Raw genomic sequence first — 19,565 nt, 5'->3', positions numbered from 1 at the left:
TTTTCTTTTTTTTTTTTTTGCAACAGTGTTCACTGTTGACTCATATTTAGCTTGTGGTCCACTATGACCCCCAGATCCCTTTCCACAGTATTCCTTCCTAGGCAGTTATTTCCCATTTTGTATGTGTGCAACTGATTGTTCCTTCCTAAGTGGAGTACTTTGCATCTGTCCTTATTGAATTTCATCCTATTTCCTTCATACCACTTCTCCAGTTTAATCCAGATCATTTTGAATTATAATCCTATCCTCCAAAGCACTTGCAACCCGTCCCAGCTTGGTATCGTCCGCAAAACTTTATAAGCGTTCTCTCTATGCCATTATCAACATCATTGAAGAAGATATTGAACAGAACCAGACCCAGAACTGGTCCCTGTGGGACTGCTTTTGATATGCCCTTCCAGCTTGACTATGAACCACTGATAACTACTCTCTGGGAATGGTTTTCCAAATAGTTATGCATGCACCTTACAGTAATTTCATCTAGGTTGTATTTTCCTCGTTTGTTTATGAGAAGATCATGTGAGACAGTATCAAAAGCTTTACTAAAGTCAAGATATATCACATATACCACTTCCCCTCATCCACAAAGCTTGCTACCCTGTAAAAAGAAAGCTATTAGGTTGGTTTGACATGATTTGTTCTTGACAAATCCATGCTGACGGTTACTTATCACTTTATTATCTTCTCACTGTCTGTAAAGTGACTGCTTAATTATTTGCTCCATTATCTTTCTGGGTACAGAAGTTAAGCTGACTAACTGTAATTCCCCGAGTTGTCCTTATTTCCTGTATTTGCCCTTTTCCAGTCCTCTGGAATCTCTCCTGTCTTCCATAACTTTTCAAATATCTCTTCCGTCAGCTCCTTGAGTATTCTAGGATGTATTTCATCAGGTTCTGGTGACTTGAAGACATCTAACTTGTCTAAGTAATTTTTAACTTGTTCTTTCCCTATTTTAGCCTCTGATCCTACCTCATTTTCACTGGCATTCATTATGTTAGACGTCCAATCGCTAACCAATCTTTTTGGTGAAAGCAAACAAAAAAGTCATTTAGCACGTCTGCCATTTCCACATTTTCTGTTATTGTTTCCCTTCTCATTGAGTAATGGGCCTGCCCTGTCCTTGGTCTTCCTCTTGCTTTTAAATGTATTTGTACAATATTTTCTTGTGATCCTTTATGTCTCTAGCTAATTTAATCTCGTTTTGTGCCTTGGGCTTTCTAATTTTGTCCCTACATACTTGTGTTATTTGTTTATATTCATACTTTGTAATTTGACCTTGTTTCCACTTTTTGTTGTACTCTTTTTTTTGAGTTTCAGATCATTGAAGATCTCCTGGTTAAGCCAGGGTGGTCTCTTGCCATACTTCCTATCTTTCCTACGCAGTGGGATAGTTTGCTCTTGTGCCCTTAACAATGTCTCTCTGAAAAATGGCCAACTCTCTTGAACTGTTTTTCCCCTTGGACTTGCTTCCCAAGAAGTCTTAACTACCAACTCCCTGAGTTTGCGAAAGTCTGCCTTCTTGAAATCCATTATCTTTATTGTGTTGTTTTCCCTCCTACCATTCCTTAGAATCATGAAGTCTACCATTTCATAATCACTTTTACCTAAGCTGCCTTCCACTTTCAAATTCGCAACCAGTTCCTCCCTATTTGTCAAAATCAAATCTAGAACAATCTCTCCCCTTGTTGCTTTCTCCACCTTCTGAAATAAAAAGTTATCTCCAATACATTCCAAGAACTTGCTGGATAATCTGTGCTCTGCTGTATTATTTTCCCAACAGATGTCTGGGTAGTTGAAGTCCCCCGTCACCACCAAGTCCTGTGCTTTGGATGATTTTGTTTGTTGTTTAAAAAAAGCCTCATTCACCTCAAGTATGTATATGGGACAAAGTTTAATTACGATAAGATGTAGCGAAAGAAAGCCAAGGGTAAACAAAAAACAACAACAACAAAAAGACTTCTCAGAAGCCAGCACAAACCCCATTAAATTGATTTCAAGGGTCATCTGGCACTTTGGTTGTGAAGTAGCCAGACCATGTTAATTAAATTTGACTCTAAATATTCCCCAGGTTTTCAAGTTCTCCAAAAAACAGGATTAAGATTTAAATTTTTGCTGTCTAGTAGCAGTTTATCATTTCCATACAGAAATATTGTGCTTTCCAAGTTCTTTGCTTTTAAAAAATATATATATATATACACACACACACACACACACATTTAGAAAGCGCACTTTTCTTAAATCAACTAATTTGTGAAAGATCCATTTCTTGTTCCAAAGTTTAAGTGAAATTTGCATTAGACCCCCAGAAGATTAAGTGTATTTTGCTGATGGTTGTCTGCAATGTCAACCATAAGGAACAGAAGTTGATGCTATAAGATAAGGTTTAGTTTTTGCAAAAATCCAAACAAGTAAAGGATACCATCTCTTAATTTGAGCTTAACTGCTTCCATTTTTTGCTTCCTTGAAGTGGTCCAGTAAGGTCTGCATTCCTCAGCAACAAAATTGTTCAAACCCCATATCTGATAATGGTGCATCTCACAGCAATTTAGATATATAATATAGGTTAACTATTGGAAAACTGAGGAATCGGATTCTGAACTGAAGTACTAAAGAAGAGTACATCCTCTGCTCTCCCCTCTCTACTGGAACTCTGCCTTCCTCCCAGCAGCCACTCTTTGGGTGTACCACAAATAAAAGGTACATTCTTAGCTTTGGTTAGCTAATCCTCGTTAGTGAACTTAGGTTAAAATAGCAGTAAGACACAGCAATTCTGCTTTTAACTTGAGTTAGCAGTTTAAATTTAACCCCAGACTACCCTATAGGCTTTAATTTGAGCTGCTAACCCAAATTAAAAACTGATTTGCCACGTCTTCAATGTTATTTTAACCCAAGCAAGCTAATCTGAGTTGAACGCACTTTTTTGCAGCACAGACAGACCCTTAGGAACAAAACAAGATCTCCTTCACCCTTCAATCCCAAGCTCTGGAACCTATCCCTTTCCCACAGCAAGCCAATTCACTGCCTCTCTCTCACCCACCTTCCCATTAAACTTGCTGCTGACTTCCATGTAAATTTTTCCCTCACCTTCATTCCCAAAATGACTCCCGTCTCCTTTTAGTTTCAGAACGTCAAGCTGGGAGCTGGCAGTAAATAAAGCAGGTCATTGCCAGGAAGCACAAGCTGAACAAGAGGGGGTGGTGGAATCAGTCCCAGCAAACCCCTCTGTCTAGCAGCAGAAAAACACCTACCTCTTAGTTTAATCTGGATGCCCAATAGCTACCTCAAAATCCTTTAAACTTAGACAAGCCCCATGTCTCATCTTTCTAGGAATTAGCTTACTTCTTAAAAGTAACGATAATAAACTCTGCCTTGGACAAACTTATCCCTCTAGTTTCTTTACAAAACTTTGAAGAGACTGACTTATCCACTTGCCAATAATAAATAGAAAACGCTTTAAGACAAATGAATGGCCGTACATGAGACGGCCTTCCAAAGACAGATGTAGCCTATAGGACTAACCTGCTTGCTTGCATGCATGCATGCATATATATCTATATCTATATCTATAAAATCTTTTCTTATAGTTTAAGTATTTGGTTTATTGTAATAGGTTTATAAATGTATATTAAAAGGAAGTTTGGCGGTAATGCAAGAGACCTACAGGCCATATCCTGTATGTTAAGCTAAGGCAAAGTTAGCATCTCTATATGAAGACCTTTTACTCAGAAAGCAAAGTTGACTATAGCTTGTTATCTAAAGAGATGAGTACTCACGCCGATGTCTATGACCTTTTATTTAGACCAATAGACAATTGAGAATGGCATAGGGGGGTTTTCAATGTTGTACCCACAGACTTAACAAGTACACCACAAGAGACTGATGTGCATACATACCTGTCATCAATACGCAAATACATATTAGCCTATGGGGTAAGTGTACCCTAACATTTTTGTGGGTGCGGAATAAAATTTGGGCACAAGAGGAAGGATTTCCGGCATTTGCCCTATAAAAGAGGTGACCCACCTCAACAGAGCACTCGATTCTCACTTTACTCCATCTCCATTCTCACTTTACTCTATTCTCACTTACTTCCTCCACTCTATCTATTCTATCTATCTACGATGACTGCTACTATTAGTAGACTATACTTGTTCTTCTTAAACTAAGTTTCAAAGGAACTAGGCTAAGCTCTGTTTCCCTAAGTTTTATTCTTAGTTTATTAGGTTTTGAGTTAAGTTTAACTTAGTCAAGTAAACCCTAGTCAGCTCTGAACCACAAGGCTGTTCCTGTGTCTCTTGCCACCAGGAAAACCAAACCAAAGCTTTGCTGCATATAATACTATATTATCATCTGTATCTTTTGAATAGCAGTAATGCAATTGTAACTTTGTAACTCATTATTTTACCATTTACTTACTATTATTAATTTTAATAAAAAGTCTTTAAGGCTACATCTGTCTCAATGTGAGCTTCCTGTCATACCCCTGACCTTCGTAAATTCTGTGGAGTGTGATTCAGGACAAAAACTTGTATCATCTGATCAAACAAATTGGCGAGCCTAAAACCCATACTAATTCATATTGATAATAATTATTAATATTATTATTAAAACCAAATAAAATTTAATTAATTAATTAAATTCCCATATTACCCAAATTAATATTATCAGTACACCCTAAATGAAAGATAATCTTGCTCCTTCAAGAGAGTCAAGCTGCTTCCATTAATTCCAATCAGCGTTAACTCTGAAGCCTCTCTGACTGTATCCACACCAGGGGTTTTGTATCTAGGGAGGTTTTTTGCTAGAGTTACCCCATTGTCGCTTACTATCGGTGGAGCTCTAGCAGCTGCATAAGCACTTTATAAGTGTGCACACAGTACGAGTTTACTAATACAAAAACAAAGGTACTTATTTTATACTCTTGTGCATGCTTACCAGACTGAAGATGCCAGGAAGATATTAGTGCTGTTTGCAAGGAACCCTACAGGAGGCTCTGCAAGCATCAAGGAAGACAGAACAGACCCACCAAAGCAGTAAAGCATAGCACTAAACCAACATGCAAGCGGGCTCTGGCGTGACACCTCCACTGCTCCTGAAATAAAGCAAAGTAAAAAGGCAGCATGTAAATGACATTTGTCCAAGACAAGTAAGACGGTATCAAACATACCAAATTTTAAAACTTTTTAAAATGTCAGTAACATCCAAATAGTTTAGACACAGGCTTGGTTTGTTTGATAAGATTACACATCATTGAAGATAAGCACTGAATATCAGGTAATATTATGAACGATGATGCAAAATTCTACACATCAATCCCCTCACAAAGGCAAACATGTTAAGGAAAGATCAGGAAAAGAAAAACACCTATGCATGAGAACTTGATTGCCAAAATATTGCTATGAAACCTACTAGCAACAACAAACCACTATACTGTACTCAACAATGCCTTTCATAAGAAGACCCCAAAACACTTTACAATGGGTAGTATCTTCACAGTGCAAATGAAACACAGAAAGTTGAGTGACTCACAGTAACATTGTACTGACCTAGTACATCAAGTCTTGTGATCCATCTAGCCTGATATCTAGTCTTTCAGTGGCTAGTACCAGATGTTTCAGGGAAAGGTGAAAGAAAAGTTATCCCTTAAAAATATTTATACTATTTAATATTACTGTGGATGTTACTATTCATATAAATAGTTAATCCTTGGCTTCAAAAGCATCTTGAATCTACAAGCTCCATAGGTTAATTAGATGTTGCATAAAAGGGGTTTAGTCATCAGTTTAAAATCTTTCAAAGCTTTTTGTGTGTCCCCTTATTCTACTATAATGGATAAAAATGACTGCCCTTTTATACGTCATTTATTCTTTAATATCTGATGTCCTCACATTCATCTCCTCAATGAACTATATACTTTTTAAAAACTCTGAGAAACCTTGCAATGGCTCTAATCCAGGGGTTCTCAAACTGGGCGTCGTGACCCCTTAAAGGGTCGCAAGGTTATTATGTGGGGGGTCGCAAGCTGTCAGGCTCCACCCCAAACACCGCTTCACCTCCAGCATTCATAATAGTGTTAAATAAATATAAATTATAAAGTGTTTTTAATTTATAAGGGGGGGTCACACTTAGAGGCTTGCTGTGTGAAAGGGGTCACCAATAGAAAAGTTTGAGACCCACTGCTCTAATCATTGTCATTCGCCCCTCTTCCCCCCAGACCCTTTTTATTTCTGATGTATCTAGAGCTGGCCAAATTTTCCAAAGTTAAAATTTGAAATGTCATCAAGATGTGACACTGTTTTGCATTTTCAACCAGTTCTAATTATATACTTTTTAAAACGAGGTGACCAGAATCGAACAATACACACCAGTAATTTATATAATTGGATCCGAATATTTTCAATATATACTATACTCACTTCTTAATACAACCTAACATTGCCTGTTTTTCTGACTCCTGCTGAGCATGGAGCAGATGTCTTCACTGAACTATCCACAATGACAAAGATCTTTTTTCCTGAGTAGCTAGAGTTCATTTAGAACTTATTACTGAGATTAGTTCAAATTATTACTTTCAACATGCACCACCCCGCACTTAACTACACTGAATATCATCTGGCATCATGTCACCAAATTGCCTAGGTAAGATAGGCCATTCATTAATTCCTCATTGAATTCTTGTCACGACTAAGCTAAATAACATTATGCCTCCTTTTATGCTGACCTAGATTGGATTTACGAGCAGCTTCAATGGAAACAAAATTAAAACTTAACGTGCCCTCTTGCCAGGTCAAACATAAAAAGGCTTGATACGTCTTCAAACTTCACAGCAGCCAGACATAATAGTTTAATCCAGACAGCATAAAAGCAATTAGGAACCTCTTATGAAGGCTGCAAACATTTCTTTAGTGGCTAAGATGACATCTGCAAGCAAATCTAACATTCCTGCACAACATGGTCTACTAAAGGGAGATACCATAACCAACATGGTTGCCCTTCACAGATATAGTTCACTGTCATAATTTGAAGCCATGAGCAGCATTCTTTCTGCCCCCGGAAGACAATGGGTGTGTGCCAAGACAAAAGAGTTACCCAGCACCAAAGTGCAGGGCAGATCCTGAAGCATCAAGGATGCCTACTGAAACAAGACACTAAAGCACATTATTTTATCAGAGTATCAGCACCTGAGCTAGTCTCCCAACCTCTCCTCCAGAAGCTGAAATATTCAGGGACCAGTAATCTGGTAACATCAACATTTTAATGACTGCATACCATCATTTCCATCTCCTGATACTTCCCAAACTGCTGAAGTAATGGAGTTTTTCTTCCAGATCCTGGAATGCCTGACATCTGAGTGGTGCAGGATTCCTAATAAAGGAATCCTTAATCTACTGAAATTTAGTTCTGGTGGTCCCACCTCAAAAAAGATACAGTATATTATAACTGGAGAAAGTACAGAGAAGGGCATCATAAATGATTAAGGGTATGGAACAGCTTCCATAGGAGGAGAGTTTAATAAAACAGATTTTTCAGCTTGGAAGAGCGATGGCTAAGGGGAGATTTTATAGACCTCTATCATATCATGAATGGTGTGGAGAAAGTAAATAAGGAAGTATTATTTACTCCTTCACATAACACAAGACCCAGGAGTCACCCAATGAAATTAATAGGTAGCAGGTTTATAGCAAACAAAAGGAAACATCTTCACACAACACACAGTCACCTTGTGGAACTCGTTGCAGGGGATGTTGTGAAGGCCAAAACTATAAAGGGGTTCAAAAAAAGAATAAATTCATGGAGGATAGATCCATCAACGGGTATTAGCCAAGTTGGCAGGGCTGCAACCCCATGCTCTGGGTGTCCCTAGATTCTGACTGCAGAAGCTGGGAGTGGACGACAGGAGATGGATCACTCAACGATTGCTTGTTCTGTTCATTCCCTCTGAAGCACCTGGCATTGGCCACTGTCGAAAGACAGGATACTGAGCTAGATGGACCATTGGTCTGATCCAGTATGGTTGTTCTTCTGTTCTTAAAATCTGCCAGTTCCAAAGTATAAAACAGCATGTGAAACCTATTTTGCTCCCATAAGCCCCACTAAATTCACACCCTCTAGCTCAAGTAAACCCTAGAAAGCATTCACCAATCTCCCCCCCCATCCTCACAAACACACAGCTAGTGTCTGGCAAGTTTACACACACATAATTGACACCAAATCACTCTTCCCAACCAGTTGTCTGCCTGCAGCCTATACAGATGCACAACGGGTAACAGACCACCAGCTAGCTATATCACTTTCAAGACAGCATGAACTGCAATGAGAAACTGACAGAGATGCACTTTTAGTTGCTGATCCTACAGACATCCCAAAGCAAAATAGCAGCAGGGAGAGGGAGAAACAGAATGCAAAGTGGAAAAGACAAAAAGGTTGCAGAGAAGAAAAAACACGCGCCAAGACAAAGCAGAAATATCAGTCGCGGTGGTAGGTGTTCACACTTTATCAGATCACTTTCATTGTTGAACGCAACCTACCATCCAATAGTTTGTTCAGAACTGCAATCTAACCTAAAAGTACATTTGGGATAAAGGAGGCCTGGAGAGGGAAAAAGGATAGCTACATTCATCAGAAAAAGAAGCAGTGATGGAATCCTCTCCACCCTACTACATAATTTTGTACTTTTGAAGCTGTTTACTCCCAAACTTTCCTAAAACCCTGAGGGAAACAAAGCTTCATTTGTATAGGGGACTACAGAACAGTCTATCTGAACTAGTATTTCTTGTACTGTTAGAATTCATTGCATGGACTAGACTTTTCTGACCACTATTATTTCTAAGACAGTAGTAAGTAGAACAATGTCTTTCTGAAGACTGCTATACTTACGCTATGTCCTGCCCCTAGAAAACATCCACCACTTAAATCTGTGGTCAGAGTTTTGGAATACTTGCTTTAAACATTGATATTGCCATATCATAAATTCATTTGTTTCTCCTTAAAACTAGAGCTCATTTGGTATGAGCTCATACCCACAGCAGATCTATGCATTACAAGAGATTCAGCTGATAGAAACATTCATTTATTGACATCGGATTTACTCTTATTGCTTGTATTTTTGCTCTGTAATGGCTTTGCTTAGTTTTGTATTTAAAAATAGGCTTAAATATATATCAGCCTTGTATAAAGCCTTGGCTGGGATGATTTAGTTGGTGTTGGTCCTGCTTTGAGCAGGGGATTGGACGAGATGATCTCCTGAGGTCTCTTCCAACACTAATATTCTATGATCAGCAGACAGTGTTAAACTCTTGATTTATTATTAGTCCCAGATTATGAAACAATAAATTACTCTGATTACTACAGCTCCTGAGTGTGAGATGGTTCTCAAGTCAATATTCCAGTTCTGACAGCTATACTCTGTATCATAATGGCAGCCAACCTAAGGACAGTAGTTTGGTAAATACTCAAGATGTGGATACTGGGCTTAATGGAAATTCTTGATATTGCAGGTATGTAACTAACAGGGGAAAAGATGAAGGCATCTTTGATTAAAAGGATCAATAAGTATATGGAGATAAGCACCCTGCATACCTATGTATGTGATAAAATAACTTTTTGATTGCTAGAAAGACTTATGGATTTTTATCAATTCTACTTTGAAGCATTCCTAGCTCACACCTTGGTTTAGTCACATTAGCCCTAAAAGGACAAAAACAATCACTCTCATCCAGCACCATTTTTGTAATCAAGTTAAGGGCATTCATGCACTGCACTCTCGCAGACTGAAATGTTGGGACTACTGCCCCCTATTACATACTAAGGTATTCTCTCCCCCTTTCCTAGTTTGTAGAGAAGGGAGGCAAAAATTTAATCCCATCCTCAGATCCTGGAATCTTCCTTATAGAGATGCATGACCATTCATGGAGAAAGTTTTAAAATTGCTTTCCCAGCAATTATATGGACTTAATTTGTCTGCAGGGATATGGGAGATTGACATTGTGTTCTGACATTTTTCAGGGGGTGATTCAACTTAAATGTGTATCTGACTACCAGGGAATAGGAGGGAGAGAAGAAGAAGAAGAAGAAGAAGAAGAGAGTATATTTTGGGGATGGGGGAGGAGACTAATCTCACGCTCAACAAGTCTCAGATGGTCAGGATTCAAAGGTACTTTCAAGTTACTATTCAAAATATTGCTTTGTTGAACTGGACAGATGAATATGGGCTATAACATCTCAGTAATCTCTTCATAGAAATTTGGTTATAATATGAATATGGCATAACTAAAATGTACTTTATGCAAGATGACTCGGTAAGATATCATTGGAAAGGCTATGATTTACTGAACGTGAATAACCAATTGGTATGCATGTATCATTTCTGTATTTAAAGTTTGGAATATTGACTATAACAATTACAACTGTGTACACTTGGGGAAATGCCCACCAGACAGTAAGCAATCAGACTTAATGGGCCATTAGAAAAAGACCATGAGTCTGAAGATGTGGATCTCCCATCTGCCTGCAGTTCCTTCCTGTGGACATTGCAAATAAACTTGGTTTCATAGTTGCTTTGACACTGCAAGGTCAGGTGATAAGATCACCTGATCCAAAACACCACCTTGAACACTGCTGGTACTTTTCCTCTGTAGGGGGATGGGGATCAAACAAAGGTCTCCCACCTTAAGTAAATCCTTTTTAAGGCTGGCGAGAGGGTTAATCTAGACTCTCCTCCATTGCCTACCCAAGAAGGACTGCTGAAAGAACCTAAAGGGACAAAGGAACCAACCTGAGGGGAAAGGCAGGGGTGAGTCCAGATTGAGAAAGGGGTCCACTCTATAAGAAATAACTGGAACTCCAAGCTACAGAATCTCTGCAACTTGCCTAAAACTACATTTAGGGTGAGAAATTACTTCTTAAATCCAGTCTTTTTAAGATCTTAAGCTTAGTATGCATTTTTCTTTTATTTGCTCAGTAATCTGCTTTGTTCTGTTTGCTATCCCTTATAATCACTTAAAATCTGCCTTTTATAGTTAATAAAATTGTTTTATTATTAAAGCCAGTTTGTGCAATTTCTAACGGGGGGCAAGAAATTGTGCATCTCTCTCTTCACACTGAGGGAGAGGGCGAATTTTTATGAGCATGCGCTGTGCAAATCTTTCTATACAGCGCAAGACAGTATTATTTGGCATTTATCTCCCAAAAGGGGTGTGCATGAGAGTGCTGGGTAAATCCTCTCACAGAGCTGACTTCAGTCTGTGTCTGCAGCTGCATGTGGCCCTACCTGTGTGTGTGTGTATGTATGCTACAAGAGGCCGGAGAGCCTAATTCAGCAAAACAGGGAGAGGGAATCCAGGTTGGTGGAGCAGGAGGGGCTCAGTGAAACCCCAGTACATCAGGTGTCATCCCAGAAGGGGGGGGACCAACCCATCCCAATTACCACAACTTCCTTCCACATTTTACCTTTTTAAGTCAGTCTACAATTTCCATTGCAGCATCTAAATATTTTTGAATTAAAATCAAGTTTTGTTTTTTCCCTTCCTCCTCTTATAAGCCCTAAATTACATTTGGTAAAGTGAAAGTGTCCCTAGAGATGTACAAACAAGAAAGCAAGCAATATTAAATTTAATCTCTGCTCTAAGCATAGGAAAAGGAAGAGTTATACTAAGAGAAAAGTACATTTCCAGCCCACAGATTACAAGCAAATGAAATTCCAGAGATAAAGATGCCCTCTAATTATCCTTTTTAAACTACCCTTGAACCATGAGAAGACACCTATTGACACACACAAAAATGCACAAGTGGATCAAAGGCAACACACAGCCCTTACTGTATTCACTTAATTGGAATAGTCACAAAAGGCTGCATTTCTAATCATAGATACAAGCAAATATCCGGTAAAGTCAGCTATTATATCTGTGAACTCCAGCACAAAAGCCAAGTTTACAAAACAGACACCAACTAGTATCTTGGAGTTTCAAATTTAAACATTAAATCTTTACAGTCTGTATTTTATATGTATTGCATGATTTATTTTACAATACTGCAATAATTATTAGTGTTCAAAATCAGAGGATATCTGTTCAGCTTAAATTCTATTATCACTGGTTTGGGCATTAAAGTTGCAGTTAATTAAGTTTAATTGTAATTGACAAGGTTAACAAAGGAGATAATGATCTGGGTGAACTATCAGGTTCGCTTAATGACACAGGTGAAGTGTATAAAAGGGTCATTAGCTCCAGATCCCATAGAATAAAAAAGAGGATACACCATACAGGAGGGGAAGACATGCAGAATATGGGGTAGTTTCGGTTTTTTAAATATTTATTTGGATTTCTACTATAATAAAAGGGGCTCTGCCCCCCCCCCCAATACATTACAAAACCAGAAATGAATTAAACAGCAGCTTACCTGTCTGCCAGCCACCAGGACTAAACCTCCAACAAAACAATTTCCCTCCCCCTGCATTAAAAGGTATACATTGATTAACCTTGCAGCATGCCCTTCACACCAGAACACATGGCTATTTAAGATTGAGGAAAGGAACTTATTACAGAGCTGAGGGACCCTCACAGAGAATACACTACCATCTCTTTTAACCATGCTCCACCTCTTAAATTAAGGAGGATCCACCTAGCACATCTCCACTAATCACAACTGTGGCAATATGGCACAAGGAGAGAGGCAGTATCTCAAGCAGCAAGCTCCCAAGCTATTTAGGGCTTTATAGATCAAACATAACATTTAAAATTCAATCAGGAAACCAAAAGGTAGCCCATGTAAATCACTGAGTACAGGTATCATGTACTGCAACTGGGAAGTACCATTTAATAGGCAGACTACTGCATTCTGCACTTGCCTTAGTTTCTGGACTGATTAAAGTTACAGCCCCATGCAGAATGTATTGTACTTATCCAGTCTTGGAGTGACAAAAGTATGTATCACAATAACAGGGTTCACATCCAAAAAACCTGAGTTTTCTCCAGCCAGGTGCAGACACTAAAGAAGCATTCCTGGACACTGCTGCCATATGATCATTTAACAGTACCTGGGGATGCAGTAACACACCACTTCACAAGTGACAGGCACACCTCTCAAACATAGGTGTAGAAATAATCCTTTCAATATCTTCCAATAGCTTCCTCCAACCTACCAACATCACAGCCACCGCAGTTATTAAATCACTTGTAAAAAGAACGAGTACTTGTGGCACCTTAGAGACTAACAAATGTATTTGAGCATAAGCTTTCGTGGCTACAGCCCACTTCATCGGATGCATAGAATGGAAAACACAGAAAGAAGATATTTATACATACAGAGAACATGAAAGGGTGGAAGTAGCCATACCAACTGTAAGAGGCCAATCAATTGAGATGAGCTATCAGCAGGAGAAAAAAAACCTTTTAAAGTGATAATCGAGATGACCCATAGAAGGTGTGAGGATACTTAACATGGGGAAATAGATTCAACTAGTGTAATGACCCAACCATTCCCAGTCTGTTTAAACCTAAGTTAATTGTATCTAATTTGCATATTAATTCAAGTTCAGCAGTCTCTCTTTGGAGTCTGTTTTTGAAGTTTTTTTGGTTTCAAAATTGCCACCTTCAAGTCTGTCACTGAGTGGTTAGAGAGGTTGAAGTGTTCTCCCACTGGTTTTTGAATGTTATGATTCCTGATGTCAGATTTGTGTCCATTTATTCTTTTGCGTAGAGACTGTCCGGTTTGGCCAATGTATATGGCAGAGGGACATTGCTGGCACATGATGGCATATATCACGTTGGTAGATGTACAGGTGAACTAGCCCCTGATGGCATGGCTGATGTGATTAGGTCCTATGATGGTGTCACGTGAATAGATACGTGGACAGAGTTGGCATTGGGCTTTGTTGCAAGGATAGGTTCCTGGGTTTGTATGGTGTGCGGTTGCTGGTGAGTATTTGCTTCAGGTTGGGAGGCTGTCTGTAAGCGAGGATTGGCCTGTCTCCCAAGATCTGCCATATACATTGGCCAAACCGGACAGTCTCTACGCAAAAGAATAAATGGACACAAATCTGACATCAGGAATCATAACCCCCGCTGAAGTCACGCATCCTTATTCCCACCACCTAGACATTGGTGCAATACACAGGGAAACTGAGGCACACACAGCATTCCTGCAAAACAGTAAGACTCACATACAACATAACAAGGGAAAATCCATACTATGTCACATCTCTCCCCGCTTCGAGACTGAACTGAGCGGGGTCACTTTAGCCAGTGACCTGGGGAAGTTCAGGCCTCCCTCTCTGGGACAAAGCATCAGCTATAACATTTGCACTCCCCTTAACATGGACCACCTCCATCTCAATCCTGGAAGGACAGGCTCCACCTCAGGAGCTTGGCATTGGCCCCTCTCATCTGGTGCAGCCACAGCAGGGCGAGTGGTCCGGATACACCGTGAAGCGCCACCCAAATAGATCCAGCTGCAGCCTTTTAAGAGCCCACTCCATGGTCAGGCATTCCTTTTCTATGGCTTCATAGCCCTGCTCCCGGGGCCGCAGCTTCCTGCTCAAGTACACGATGGGGTTTCTCTCCCCCTTTGCATTGGCTTGCCTTGGCACCGCGCCCAGCCCTGTGTCTGGCGCATCGGTGAACACCATAAAGGGCTTGTCAAAGTCTGGTTTTCCCAGCACCGGGCCCTTGACCAGATCCTCCTTCAGCATGCAGAGAGCCCTCTGGCACTGCCCAGTCCAGACCAGCTTGTCTGGCTTAGCCTTCTTGCATAGATGGGAGCAGACACAGAGCTAAAGTGGGGCACAAACCTCCGGTAGTGCCCCACCATCCTAATAAAGGCCTGGGCCTGTTTCTTAGTCTGGGGAGCAGGTCAGTCCCCACCTTGGCCAGCTCTGGCTTTAGGCAGCCGCTCCCCACCTTGTTGCCCAGGTGCTCTGCCAACTCCACCATGCATGTCCCAGCTTTTACAGTCAGCCCTGCATCCTGGAGGTGACTCAGCTCCCTCTTCACCTGGGACACATGGTCCTCCCAGATCTGGCTAATGGCACAAATATCATCAATGTACGTTAGGGTAAAATTCTCCATCCCCCTCAGTAACTGATCCACCTGGCGCTGGTAGGTGACCAGCACCTCCTGGAGCTGGAAAGGTAGGACCAGGGACTTGTACAGCCCCAAAGGCGTGACAAAAGCCGGTTTCAACCTGGCATTTGGATCCAAAAGCACCTGCCAGTAGCCTTTGGTGACATCCCTGGTCATGGGGTACCAAGTCCCCCCCAACTTGTCTAGGATCTCATCAGGCCTAGGCGTGGGCAGGCATCAGACATGGTGATGGCACTGAGCTTCCGATAGGCCACACAGAATCAGATCAACCCATTTTTCCTGGGGTCCAGCACCACGGGAGAGGCCCCCAGGGCTGGTGGATGACTGGATCACCCCTAAAGCCAGCATGTTTCTGACCTCTCCCTCCAGGGCCTGGGCTGTGTTCCTAGTTACCATACTCTGAATGGGGCACACCTGATGGGAGGGCCGGCTCCCGTCTCCACCCAGTGGACAGCTCCAGTTCTAAGTGAGCCCAGGCCAGTTGGAAAACAGCTGTTGGTAGGAATGCAGTATCTTTCTGATCTCTGCCTGCAGGGCAGGGGTTAGCTGGTCAGAGAGGGGAATTGATTCCAGCAAGGGGCCGGCTCTTCCCCGTTCTTCCATTGACCACACACGGCCAGTACCAGCCTCTCCCTGTCACAGTACAGTTCCATCATGTTGACCTGGTACCCTCGGTGGCTCAGCCTGGTTGGGCAGTTCTAGCAAATTATGTCAACCTACGGCCACCACAGTTATTAAATCACTTGTGTGCGCACACACTTGCTCCTTGTGTCAGCACTGCACATCCTCACCAGGACCGCTTGTATTGATTATATTGTCAGTGTGAGGCACTGTGGAATGGCTCCTGAAGGCCAGTAACAGTCAATGTAAGCAGCGCAGTGTCTACATTGACACTGCGTCAACCTAATTACATCAACCATGACTCTTTGCCACTCGGATAGGTGGTGTCACTAAATTGGCATAGTGAGGCACTTACATTGGCGGGAGTCAAATTTAAGTGAAGACACTTGTAAGCTGCCTTGTGTTCACTTAGCTATACATCGACCTAACCGTGTAGTGCAGACCAGGCCTAAGGATGGCTCCTATTTAGTCTCCTCCTCATCCACAGTAGCGGTCTCTAGTAGAGGTAGATAAGCTGACTGTTTCTTCCTTGTTTCCACCTGCTTTTTCGTACTTCCAGGCTCTTCTTAGCAATCTTTGATGACAGCAAAGCAGCTGGAAACTAAATATCAAAAGCCAGCAGAGATCAAAGTTCGGGAATCTCTGCACTAAGCAATAAAAAGTTAGTTTAAGTATCACAAACAAATCAAAACTATAAGGTAGCCTAGCAAAGATTATGCTAGGCATCATTAGAAATCTCTGGGCTCTAAACACTGGGGTTTTGCAATTGTTTGCTTGCTATAGTGCTGACATAGCTAGAAAGCTTGTTGCTTCATTGCTTTTCTATTTTAACTGTCTTTTAGTATTACTATTGCTAACAACATTCTGGGTGGAATAAAACCTTTCAAAACACAGAAATTCAATTTCAAGTAGGTCATTCACTTACAAATAAACTGTCATTTATGTTTGTCCCATGAAGCATCCTTGAACACTAATGAGGCATCATGAAATCATGCAGAATATGATTTGAGCAAAGCCAACTAGTCTGAAAATACCATAGTTTAGGGGTGAAGTTAAGGTTTCAAAAACAGTGGCTGTTGCAGAGTTGTTTTTTTAAAAATGTTTGACATTAAATAACTATTCTTGTAAAAAAGTGTGACAAAGCCTTGCTTTTTAATGCTCTCCCCTGTCATTTTTTCCTCACTGTCCTCCTCCAACCTACAAAATAAATGATTAATTATTAATCACACACCATGCTTGTCTTGGTTATACACCTAAAGGGTGAAATAAAAATCCCTTTTAAAATAAAATGCTTTTAAACACTATTCAAGATTATTAGTTTCTATATCAGTAACAATATAGTTATTAACAATAACAACTTAGCACTAAAAAAAAAAATAGAATCAGATTCACTTATCAAAACCCTATGCCAAGGATTCTATAATTCTCCTGGGGAAAAAATCAGTTTATGTGGAGAAACCTACAAATAAAAACTCTACATTAAACATGATTAACAAGTGGCACCAGTACCTCACTCATGAAAACTAAATTTCCCTTCACAATTTAAAGAAAATGTTTCTTATGTCACAAAGTGTATAGTAAATAAGTTTTTTTTCCCCTCTTAAAAAACCTCATACTTTACATTACTAAAAAAAAAAAAAAAAAAGAGATACAGTTTCCACAAATTATCCCTACAGAGTACTTAGAAAAGAATAAATTTGGAGTCCTATATATGATACATGGTCCAAAGTTTAAGTTGTGAAAACAAAGGAAGCATTTCAAAAAAGGAAAGTCAGTTTCTAAAAAGAATGCAGTAAACCCTCAATGTAATAAAATATGATGCAGGCTGCTGACTGACTATGCTGTGACACAATGGGACACCACCTATAGTGCAAGTCTACTGACTGAGTTACAGCTGGAATGATTTTGGCCCATTCGCAACTCCAATATTTACGTTACAATTCTTTTCCGGGGGGGGGGGGGGGAGCGCAACGCCCCTTCCCCCACAAAAAAAATTACTAATTCCATGCTCAAGTTAGAAAATGAGCTATACTTAAACCTAGATAAATATTACAAAAACAAATTTATGTATATTAATTGAAATTTCTAAGTGAATTCAATGTGTTCTCAAACCGATTCTATGGTCATTTACAGCATCGCAGTTTGTTGATAGGAGTAAGTGTAGAAGCAACAAAAAAAATGAAGCAAATGGAAAATAAATGTTGAATACATATCCATAAGTGTTCCTACCAGAAACCGGATTCTAAAATAGGAATGATGATCTTGTTATATTTAAAGTAGTGGACTGAGGACACAGCAGATCGGGGCTCTATTTCTGGCTCTTCCACATACTTCCTGTGTGACCTTGCACCAATCTTTAATCACTGAATCAGATCATCTATCTGTAAAATGTGGCCATTTTATTAATGTTTGTGAGATGCACAGATACTAAAGTGAGGCATGCAAAAGAAAAGCAAGTCAGACAAAAAATTACAATCCGAGAACAAAAATATACCATAAGACCAAAGTACCCAATTTACTCAGGTTTCAGAGTAGCAGCCGTGTTAGTCTGTATCCGCAAAAAGAACAGGAGTACTTGTGGCACCTTAGAGACAAACAAATTTATTAGAGCATAAGCTTTCGTGGGCTACAACCCACTTCTTCGGATGCATACACCCACAACTATTTCACATTTGGGGACAATATATACCTTCAAGTCAGCGGCACTGCTATGGGTACCCGCATGGCCCCACAGTATGCCAACATTTTTATGGCTGACTTAGAACAACGCTTCCTTAGCTCTCGTCCCCTAACGCCCCTACTCTACTTGCGCTACATTGATGACATCTTCATCATCTGGACCCACGGAAAAGAAGCCCTTGAGGAATTCCACCATGATTTCAATAATTTCCATCCCACCATCAACCTCAGCCTAGATCAATCCACACAAGCGGTCCATTTCCTGGACACTACTGTGCTAATAAGCAATGGTCACATAAATACCACCCTATACCGGAAACCTACTGACCGCTACACTTACCTACATGCCTCTAGCTTCCATCCAGGACACACCACACGATCCATTGTCTACAGCCAAGCTCTAAGATATAACCGCATTTGCTCCAATCCCTCAGATAGAGACAAGCACCTACAAGATCTCTATCAAGCAATCTTAAAACTACAATACCCACCTGCTGAAGTGAAAAAACAGATTGACAGAGCCAGACGAGTACCCAGAAGTCACCTCCTACAAGACAGGGCCAACAAAGAAAATAACAGAACACCACTAGCTGTCACCTTCAGCCCCCAACTAAAACCTCTCCAGTGCATCATCAGAGATCTACAACCTATCCTGAAAGATGATCCTTTACTCTCACAGATCTTGGGAGACAGACCTGTCCTCGCTTACAGACAACCCCCCAACCTAAAGCAAATACTCACCAGCAACCACACATCACTGAACAAAAACACTGACCCAGGAACCTATCCATGTAACAAAGCCCGATGCCAACTCTGTCCACATATCTATTCAAGTGACATCATCATAGGGCCTAATCACATCAGCCATACCATCAGGGGCTCGTTCACCTGCACATCTACCAATGTGATATATGCCATCATGTGCCAGCAATGCCCCTCTGCCATGTACATTGGCCAAACCGGACAGTCTCTACGCAAAAGAATTAATGGACACAAATCTGACATCAGGAATCATAATACTCAAAAACCAGTGGGAGAACACTTTAACCTGTCTGGCCATTCTATGACAGACCTGCGGGTGGCTATCTTAAAACAGAAAAACTTCAAAAACAGACTCCAACGAGAGACTGCTGAGCTGGAATTGATATGCAAACTAGACACAATCAACTCAGGGCTAAACAGGGATTG

The 19,565-nt window shown here is 40.5% G+C and overlaps 1 protein-coding gene across 1 annotated transcript in view; it reads right to left on the bottom strand.

Annotated features, from left to right (window-relative positions):
• TMEM38B (transmembrane protein 38B) overlaps window positions 1-15,233 on the bottom strand; it is a 34,963-nt gene extending 19,730 nt beyond the window's left edge. Inside the window, exons 1-2 of the mRNA XM_029911317.1 lie at window positions 14,786-15,233; window positions 4,936-5,092 (exon numbers count right to left, since the gene is read on the bottom strand). Coding sequence (XP_029767177.1) covers window positions 4,936-5,092; window positions 14,786-15,233 — 605 coding nt within the window. The remainder of the gene's footprint in view (window positions 1-4,935; window positions 5,093-14,785) is intronic.
• Window positions 15,234-19,565: the final 4,332 nt, after the last annotated feature.

This window comes from Terrapene carolina, unplaced genomic scaffold (assembly GCF_002925995.2).
Source record: "Terrapene carolina triunguis isolate 2854851 unplaced genomic scaffold, T_m_triunguis-2.0 Scaffold94, whole genome shotgun sequence".
NCBI classification, from domain to species: domain Eukaryota; kingdom Metazoa; phylum Chordata; order Testudines; family Emydidae; genus Terrapene; species Terrapene triunguis.
This window is presented reverse-complemented; position numbering and strand designations above follow the sequence as displayed.